A 10,138-nucleotide genomic window follows, 5' to 3' on the forward strand; every position below is an offset into this window, starting at 1 on the left:
TGTTTTATATGCACATTTCTAGTGTTTTACTGTCAGTGAACACTTTATTAGATACAACTTGTTTCCTGGTTGGTTGGAACCTCAGTTGTCATTTGAGTACAGTGACCTCGCTGTCAACCAGAGATGATCAGAGTGTTATAACATGGTTTATTATAAGATGGGTACACTTTGGTCATTACGTAGCAGACAAGGTCAGCAACTATAGGCTGTGGTGTTGAAACGATGCTCAGTTGGTATTAAGGAACCCAAAGCGTGTGTAAAAATATAATCCTCATATCATTACACCACCACTGCCCTGAACTGTTAATATGAGGCTTGATATCTCAACGTCGCAGCAGAAATCAAGGCTCATCAGTCAAAGTACATCTTTCATATCTTTTATGATCCAATTTTGGTGAACCCATGTGATTTGCACCCGGTTTCCTTTTCTTAGCTGACAGGAATCACATTTGGTGTGGTCTTCTTCTTCTGCTTCAATGTTCCATGAGAGGTGCTCTTCTGCTTATCTTGATTATGAGTTACCGTTACCTTCCTATCTGTTTGAAGCAGTCTAGGGATCCTCCTCTGATCTCTGACACCAACGAGACCTTTTTGCTCATAGAACTGCCGCCCCCTGGATCTTTTGTTCTTTGTTTATAGCATTCTTGTTGTGCAGGAAAATCCCAGTAGCTCAGCAGCTTCTGGAATAGGCCACCCAGCAACATGAACCATGCCACATTCAATCTCACTTAAATAACTTTTCTTCCTCTTTCTGATGCTCAGTTTGTCTGCATGCCTGAATGTACTGAGCTTTAGTCATACCAATCTTTAAGTCTAAAAACACCCTATTTTTGTGACATTTTAGCCAAAACAAAAGGCTATTACTCACACACACACACACACCTTTAGACACGGAGGGGCATTTTAACCTGTACATGATTAAGACAATACTCAAGCTTGCAAAAAAATAGAATGACATTCAGAGATTTGGCTCAGTGTGGTTAATTAAAAAACTGTAATCTGATGAGAAATTGGTAATAGTAGAGAGTAGATTTGCCTCAGAAGTGAAGCAGAAGCATGTTGCACAAATTTGAAAAAGCTCAAGTAAAACTAGAGGCCATTCAAGTCTGTAGCAGTACCTGATTAAACATTTAATCAAATACCCTGATTGTTATCCATTCCCATGAATGTGTTCTTATGAATCCTTGTGATGACAATTGCTGTGAATAAGAGATATATATAAACTGAACTGAATACTTTTTTTTAGGTGTTTGGCTATTTTGAAATCGTAATGACAGGGAAAGATGATGACTGGGGATCTGCTACAAGATGCCAGCACAGCAAACCACATGACAAATAAAAAGCACTTGGCATGCCAAGTTGGATAGACATTGCTGAAGTCATGTGAGGGGATAAGATAATTTTTCAGGTCCCAATGACTTCCTGTTTTTTTGTTTGTTTTGTTTAAACTTTAAACATACAAGCTTTCAGCTTATTGATTCTGTAGTGACTGAATCTACATACACAGATGACAGATGGCACCACCTTTATTGAAGGACAACACGATTGTCATATGAATAGAAGAAGAAAAAACAAACTTGTTTGTGCTGGAAACGAATACTTCAACTTACAGTTAACGTCTGGCCTGTGTGTGTTTTATGCTGACAAAGCATGTCAGCAGTCATGTGACAGAGTGAAACTGTTAAAAAGTGCAGTGAGCACTCATTTTGGTCCAGAGATTAGGCAGTCCAAAGATACACAGCGTTAACAAAGTGCAGTTGTTATCAAAGAAAACACTTCTATCTTCTTGAGCTAGTGATTTTCTGAATGTCTAAGTACAACATGTATGGCATTATTCTTGGTTTGCATAAAGCATGAAATTACAAAAATTTCTGCTGATGAAATTAACATTGGAAAGCAACATTTGAGGTATGAGGTAAAAAAAATTCAACTGCATTAATTGTAGAATCTGGTAAAAACACAGGCAGAAAAAAAAAAAGAATGGATCAATAATTAATATAACTAAGTTTGCTTACATTTTAATATAACCAATGACCTGAATAATGAAGAAACTATTGAGGCAATCAGTGCGGCAAGTGCCACGTAACGAGGACAAATGAGGTCCTGTGCTTGATCGCAATCATTTATACCACATCTGATTGACTAATTTTTATCTGGTTTATTCGGTCAAGTCAAACACAGAACACAGACTCTAAAACATTTTATCTCTAAATTGGACGAGCACTTGCTTCAACAGTTTGAGTGCGTGGTGGCACAGGAGCAGTCAGGGGAGTGAACCGTGGCGTGTTTTTTTTAAAATTTTTTATTAGACCAATCTTCGTCTTTTGCAGTCGCGCTCCATGTGGTCTTCGGACACGTTGGTGGTTGCACCCAGAGGAGAAACTTGGTTCAGCATGGAGTCATCGGATGCCTGACCAAACAGGGCCATGAGCAGAGCGACACCAAAACCTGTGGCACGCTCTCCCTGCAAGAGAAGAAAAGCTCTTAAAAAACAATAACGTTACCCTCCACTTTCCATTCAGTTATTCCATTCAAATCTCTTGTTGGAAACCTGATTCATCATAAAAGTTGCCACAATAAAGCTGTTTAAATCAATTTCTAACACGAGACAACCACAAATATGGAGATTTATTAGAGAGAAAGCCTGTGTGAGGACTGTTCTTTATGAACTGAATCACAAGACCATGACAGAGCATCAGGAAACCACCTGCAGGAAAGTTATAAAACCACTTTATTTATTTTTTTTAAAGGTAGACCAGTCACATCCAGTAAGGTCAGCTGATCTAGTTTTGTTCGAAAACAAAGGGGAGTTTCACAGTGATTGAGGAAGCATATGACAGAAAGCAGCTCCTCTAGTCTCTGTGTAATGAGGAAATCAAGTGTATGCACATCCCTGATAGAAAGAACCTCACAACATTTACTGTCAACCGCTTTATTCCTGTTCTACACATTCGTTTTTATGCAGTTCAGAATACGCTCTAAAGCTAAACACGACTGGAATGACTCAGCTGGACAGTTTGGTCAAATGATGGTAAAGTCTCATTTTAAGTCAGTGCTTATTCTCTCAGCTTTACTCACACATGCAGACTTTGCAGATTGTATTTTATAAGCTCAGTCAAAGGCTTCCTTAATGTTTAACTCAGAGGTGAAGCTTTACAGTGGTGTTTGGTGCCAACTTCCTCAAACATTCAGCAAACTCCCTTACTTCTCAAGAGTCTTCACTCAATATTTACTTGACTTGGCGCAAATTTGTAAGTGTGATTAAAGCCAGTATTCTGAACAACTTCAGTGATGCACTACAATACCCAACCTGAACCTGAAGCAGAAAACATGCTGCACTCCATCTGAAGTGGGAAACTGGAAATTCAGAATCGAAATTTCCTCCTCAGAAAGTCAGAAAAGCCCCACCAACCCTGACTTCACAATCCAATAAACGTAAACAGTAGTAAAACTGAAAACCCTGCACACTGTATTATCACTATTGTGGATTTGTGACTCACTAAATAAGCCAGAAAGCAGCAAACAGACTCTATCCATGTGCGTGCTGCAGCTGTGTTTTTAAGTGCACTGCATTGCATTGCTGGTGATGTATGAACATGAACAACATAATGATTTATTTTAGTTAACAAAAATCTGTTCATAGGCTTGCTTTTTAAAAATCATATCCACATAACGAAGCATCAGGTACTCACAGCATGAACAGGAGACGCAATGTCAACATGGACCCAGACACCGGGCCAATCGAAGCCCAGGTGAGATGCAATAAAGAGGCCAGCACAGGAGCTCTGCGCGTTCTCCCGATCCTGTCAATGCAAAACACACACGTACCTCAGCAACCAAGCCTGAATGAATTATAGCAGCCATTGAAAAAAATACTAGTGCTGTCAGCGTTAATCTCGTTAAAATGACGTTAATGCCATAACCGCGGGAAATCTCCGTTAGCGAGGTATCACGGATCGCCCTGTGCGTGGGGCTGGACGGCGCTAACGCATTAACGAGCTAACCATGCTAACACGTTGATGCAGTTATGGCGTTAATGTCATTTTAACGAGATTAACGCTGACAGCACTAAAAAATACATTAAAAAGGAGTTAAACTTGGAAATTTTGGAAAATCATCACACTTGTTATCAACATCCTGGTCCACAAAATCATACAACTAATAAAATCTTCTCTTTGTTTTCTTCTTTTTAGTAGAGATCAGTGGTTTTATGTGTTGTAACAACTTCAAAATAGTGAGATCACGTCTCTTCATCCAACCGTGTCAGGTCACTTTCTGGAATCACATCTCCCAGATTTTAAGTAAGGAATGAGCCTAGACAAGATTTACACAACAGAGTCTCGAGAAAATAAAACGCTCATTGTAATTTATACTGTGCAAAAATCCTGAGCCAACCATCTGATAGTACCGAGAAGAATGAGCTAAACTGAGCTTGTTTTGAAGCAGATGGTGAAATCCCTGTCTTTTAAATTCTCCCGTCTCTGATCTAGATTGTGTCTTGCCATGCGTGTGGATTTTGCCACTTACTGCCACAGAGTTCTTCATGTCAGCCACAGCAGAGATGAACTCGCTGAAGTGCAGCTCGGGGCAGTAGACCAGAGGGTGAGCGAGATCTCCGCTGTTGCGGCCCGCACGCACAACCGCAGCTTCCCACTGCTCACTGTTTGTCATCACAGCTGCGTGGTACTTTCCTGTGGAGATTCCCTGAGCAACAGAAACAAAGAGCCTTCAGCTACGAAGCAGTGCAGAATCTGTTGATCCGGGCACCTGCAGTGGTTGGTTTAGTGAGAGTCACCCACCTGTGCACCTGTCAGTGTAGCCATATCCAGAATAATATCAGCAGCCAGGTCTTTGCTGGCATACACTACTCCATCAGCCAGCACCAGCCTGCCCTCTGCATCGGTGTTGTTGATTTCCACTGACCTTGAAAGGGAGATTGAACATTTTATACCACTGCCCACATTCATTCCTCTCGAGTTAGCGTGGAAAATGATATCAGACACAGTTTGTGTGCAGTCACACCTTGATGGCAGAGAGACATTGAGTACAAACCACACAGGTAATTTGATACCAAGTGTGTCAAATAAATCTCAAAGCAAATGATATTTTCTTATTTAAAAATAAATAAATAAATAAAAAAGTCTCACTTTCCAGAATAGAGAGTGTGGATATCATCAGGTCGCGTGGCTGTGGGTCCAACTGAGTTCTCTGCGAGACAAAAAACTGCATGGAGATTATCCTTAAAGCCCTGAAACAAACAGAAGACAGAGGCTGATTAAAAGACCTGTTCAAGCACAAACACTAAGTGGCCTACAGAGTGGTTGGCAAATGCCTTATAACCATTGGGCGGTATGGGGAAAATCCATTCCTGTTATCCCAACTGGTTGGTGAGTGGTTGCAGGAGGTTGCTTGCTGCTGTTAAAAGGTAAAAACTGGTCGCAAACAAGTATAAAGTGCTGCACCTAAAATAACTGCTAATGTCACTAGCAGATCATCATAGTTGCACATAGTTTGTATGAAAAAGAAAAAAAGAAAAAGAAAAAAAAATACCAGCAGCTTTGCGACTGGTTTCATTTAGCAAGAGCCAGCCACTACTTCCCAATTTATCATCTTGAGACTGAGGCCTAAATGACAGCCGTGAGAGCTGATGTGGGATCCTTCTGTCACCTCACCTGTTTAATGGTGGCCTTGAATGCTCCCAGAATGGCAGCAGCTCCACCACAGTCTCTTTTCATCCCTGGCATTGTGGTCTAGAAGAAGAAAAAACCACAACAACTTATTTACATGTAATTGATCTCAATCGCAGTGAGCAAGACAGCAACTCAGTTGTCTATACATTCATTTACAGTAAGAAAACCTTTTTAGCTGAACTAGTGAATGCAAAAGCCGCTACTTGCTAACAGATTACTGAGAATAGGCTTAGAGCTTAATCTAAAAGATCAGTGTGGAGGTTTCCAGGATCACTCAGACCGTCCAGACAGTGGATGAGCTTACTAAAAGTTGTCAAACTTAAGCCTTTACAGGAGACAGTGAGATTTTGGAGGTGCAACATGGGAAACTAAATTCTGGTCCACAAGATAACAGCAAAGATTAATGTCTGAGGTACACACAACCAGTGCACTGTTAAAGTGAAATACATCAATTAAGCAAATTATTGTTGTATTTTTCCACTTGATTAACAACTAACACTATTTTTTTATTCCTGTTAAATTATATTTCTATATAGAGACACAACACTCACCTATCAGCTATCCCAATAACACTGTAAAACATACTCAAGCGATGCATGCAGGTCTGTTTTTCTAAATAGATGATTAGTTATCATCTCCACAGGAAACAGAAGCATACCTTTCCCTTAATGCTAAGTCCACCAGTGTCATACACAATTCCTTTGCCCACCCATGCAATGGTTTGGGTAGCACCATCAGGAGTGTGACTCAGAACCGCTAACGCAGGAGGGTGCTCTGCTGCCTTTCCAACACCATAAATACCTGAGAGGGTGAAGAAGGAAAACGGATAAATAACTGACCAGTTACAGTTGCTGTTGCTTTGACACATCACTGCAGGTTTCAGAAAATCTTCTAGAAAATTAAATTCTGTGATCAAGTGAAATTTTTGCCCTCTTTTAAACTTTCTATTTGCCCATTTTTTCTTAGAAAAGGGAACGTAAAACAGAAAAGGGAGAAGAAACAGGTACAGAGGTAACAGGGCATTTTCAGCGATCTACAGATTTACCGAAATTAAGCTTCGACCCATGTTTTGACTTACAGGCACAGTTTTCTATAGGTGCCCATTTTAGCCCTTAAAGAATAAGTCAATTTTTCCATTGAGTGCATTTTCTCCAACTACAGCCTGCCACTGATTTGTGGCATCACATTTGAGCTAGCACCTCATTATGGCCTTTTATACTCAACACTAAAAACTTTAAAAAGAATATATAGCCTTGCTTCAAAATATGCTACTAGGCATCAGTCCCAAAAATCCATCACTCTGGTGTCCCTAGGGAAGTCACAACCAAGTAGTTCCTGTAAAATTATCCCAGAATGGCTGAAGTTTCGTGCATGTGAGCATATCTACAGCACTGTTGGAGTGCATATGTATGTTTAATATTTGAGTTGTAAAAAGAAACGTATTAGACTTTTTTTTTTTTTTTCTAAATTCCCTCCATGCTTGAAGATTGCTGGCATCATCTGAACAGTGACTTTCTTGTTCACCATTTCTTTCCATTAGAGTTGCACCACGAGTCTCTCTAGCTAAAGCTCACTCAACAAAAAAGTTTGACATAGCAATTCTGGAGAACTGTGACAATTCAAGCTAAAAATAAAGCATCCAGGCATGCGCAGAGGTCGTACCTCCAAACCCTTTTTGTTTCAGTTCCTCTCCACGAATGATAACTGGAGTGATTCCAAGTTCATTCCCCACAGCCCTGATTTCCTGGAACAGAAATTTATGGTTGTGATGAAAAACTGCAGTAGAAATATTAAAACTAGTTTAACAGGTAGAAATGTTTAAGAGATTTCAACCTTCCTTATTTCTAAATAAAAAATTAAAAAATTTTAAAGTGTAAATAAACAAGTATTTTTGATATGCAAGTAATGCAATGGGTTTGCGAAATCAACTCCTGATATTGTAAACAAATATCTTAAGACATTCACTTTCTGTCACTAACATCAATAAATAGACGACAGTTTGACTCAAATTTATAGCCTAATGTGAGAATGTATGAACGGGCAAACTGAAATGAGGACACAGAAGCTTAACGGGTAATGTTTTCATGGAAACGTGTTACAGGTTAACAAAGTTAGTGCAAAACAGAAATTTTCACTTACATCTAAGAAGTGATCTGTGTTCATCTCATTGCATGGAGTGTCCACAATGCGAGCGCTCAGTCGGACTCCATCAGCAGCGTTAGAAAGACACTGAACATGAGAAGAAAAACAAAAGCAATTAAGTGACAGTAGACCACCCCCACACACAAAAAAGGCAATTATGAGCAGCACTAACAATTAAAACCCCAAACTTTAAAGTACCTCAAGCTCTGCAGCCTCCAGAGGATTGGCATCTTGCCCAACAATCACAAACTCCACGGTCACGTGCTTCTTCTCAGTTCTGCGTGAGGATGCGGAGCGGCGAGAGAAGATGGGGAAGGCCCGGGCCATGGCACAGGAGGATGCAAACACATCTGAACGCTCACACACCATCTGCAGAGGAGAGACAGACCCATATGTTAGAGACTTTGTGAAGCAAACTACCTCACCACTGCATGACCCAGATTTGAGTGCAATGGGACTCACAGGGAGAATAACAGAAAGCATGAATCTATAAAGAACAGACTTGTTCTGTAGCTTAAAGTCTTCCCCGAAAAACAAACAAAACAATTCTGATTGAAAATACTGACCACAATGCAGCGGTTATTCCCTCCAGGAAGGCAGGAACGGACCAGACGGGACACAAAGTGGGCAGAAGACGGGCTGTTGTGCCTGCTGACCCGTGAGGGAATGGCGGCCACTGTGGCATAGTTGAGGTACAGGGGGCAGCTGTCCGTGGGGTTTGGGTTTAAAGCACTCAGAGCTGCCTGCCAGATCTGAGAAAACATGAGGAAAAATGGACATTTCTGACTCACCATAAAGACGTTAAAGCTTTGAAAACCATTTTTAAAAATTCCTCTAACTCTTTTACTCTTTGTAAACTAAGTAAATCACACTGTAAACAATCTTTGATGATGTAATAATAAACCCACATTAATATTAAATATGTTATTCCAGATGTTTACAATAGGAATCTACAAAGCGGTTTTGGAAAGACTATAACCAATAAGCAGTATGTGCACAGTGTTTCCAGCAGATTAAAATCAGAGGGAAGTGAGCCAGTAGGTAGGTGATGGGAATTTGAGATACCGGGTTTGAAAAATTCCTAGTGGCACAATGTTTCCAGATGCTTTCACACTTATCACCTTACATACAGAAGGTTTTACACATGCTCAGAATAATCAGAGCACTACATGCAGCAGGCCAACAGTGTCTTGGCTAATCATTGTACATAAACAGTCTGACGCTCTGACTGGAAAACTGTCACACTCAATGACTCTGAGAGTATTAGTCTGCCCACCAAATCTGCCAGTGATCTAATCACACACCAGGAGCACGATGGACAAACTCCATCGACAGTATGCAGATGATGTTGAAAATAAGTTTACGCATATGCGATATGCTGCAGAAGTACGGCATTAGTTATCTGGATACTGAAGACTGGGACTTTAACCTCGGCAGTGCTCCAGTTGTAAAATCCTGCACTATTCGGAGAAAAGTTAATGACCACTGTCTGGGTTTAAGTACCGCTTTTCTAACCTAAAATCATCCAGGAGTTATGTGACAGCCGGGCAACCCTGGCAGTAAGCAAAATACGAATTACTGATGTTATTTGATTTACTTCTACGCTAATACTAATAATGACTGTGATTATGATGATAATAATTTAAAAAAAAAAAAAAAAAAAACAGATAAGCCCGCAAACGTTTCTTGACTATTGTAGCTGTTAGCTTACTAACTAGCCTACACTGACACCGTTATAGCTTTGCTCTTTGGACTCTTTTTCGCTAGCTGTGTCATGAAATAACTTAGCTGTGCTAGCTTTTGCTAACTTTTGCTTAGCGTGGCGCTAACATTAGCCGGTACCGAGCTTTGGTTAACATTTATAAGATTACCTCTTTGCTAACGACCGGCTGGAGTTTTCCTTTGATCTGGCTCCAGCTGACCTGCTGCAGGTTGTTGTGCTGCCCGGTGATCAGGACAGGGCGACTCTGTGGCTCTGAGTCACCGGCAGAAACCTTAAACTCCAGCACCACATTCGCCATTTTGGTGACTGAAGGTGCTCAAGTGGACGGCGACGGACACCCCGGACCGGCGACGGCAGCCGGGAGAGGACAGGCGTTAGTGACGTGCTGCGATTTTTGTCGACCTCCGGGCACCATTTGGAACAGACTTGATTTGCACCAAAGTTAATGTAGCAAAAAAATAAAAATAAAAAAGCTAAACCAAAACTAGGTTTATTTGAACAATTTAGTCAATTAAAATAAGAACGTATAAAATAAATAATATAGGAAATTTTTTGAAACGTGTTTCCTCCGCTTTTGTTTTTT

The 10,138-nt window shown here is 40.5% G+C and overlaps 1 protein-coding gene across 1 annotated transcript; it reads right to left on the reverse strand.

The window, feature by feature from the left end:
• Positions 1–1,508: 1,508 nt before the first annotated feature.
• Positions 1,509–9,930, reverse strand: npepl1 (aminopeptidase like 1). The gene is made up of 12 exons (XM_003441503.5): positions 9,704–9,930; positions 8,399–8,584; positions 8,031–8,201; positions 7,830–7,919; positions 7,353–7,434; positions 6,349–6,491; positions 5,673–5,750; positions 5,148–5,248; positions 4,800–4,923; positions 4,528–4,704; positions 3,693–3,803; positions 1,509–2,464 (listed from the first exon to the last, which is right to left on the reverse strand). The coding sequence occupies exons 1-12, from the start codon at positions 9,851–9,853 to the stop codon at positions 2,306–2,308; spliced, it is 1,572 nt and encodes a 523-aa protein (XP_003441551.1). The 5' UTR covers positions 9,854–9,930; the 3' UTR covers positions 1,509–2,305.
• Between the last annotated feature and the right edge of the window lie 208 nt (positions 9,931–10,138).

The sequence above is a fragment of the Oreochromis niloticus genome, linkage group LG5, assembly GCF_001858045.2.
Source record: "Oreochromis niloticus isolate F11D_XX linkage group LG5, O_niloticus_UMD_NMBU, whole genome shotgun sequence".
NCBI lineage: Eukaryota > Metazoa > Chordata > Actinopteri > Cichliformes > Cichlidae > Oreochromis > Oreochromis niloticus.

Excerpts from the sequence above, each read along its gene's own strand:
- npepl1 (XM_003441503.5), bottom strand. The coding sequence starts at position 9,853 with ATGGCGAATGTGGTGCTGGAGTTTAAGGTTTCTGCCGGTGACTCAGAG. Across the intron at positions 7,920-8,030 it reads TGGAGGCTGCAGAGCTTGAG|TGTCTTTCTAACGCTGCTGA; the intron begins GTACTTTAAAGT and ends TCTCATGTTCAG. Across the intron at positions 4,705-4,799 it reads CTACACTGACAGGTGCACAG|GGAATCTCCACAGGAAAGTA; the intron begins GTGGGTGACTCT and ends TCTGTTGCTCAG.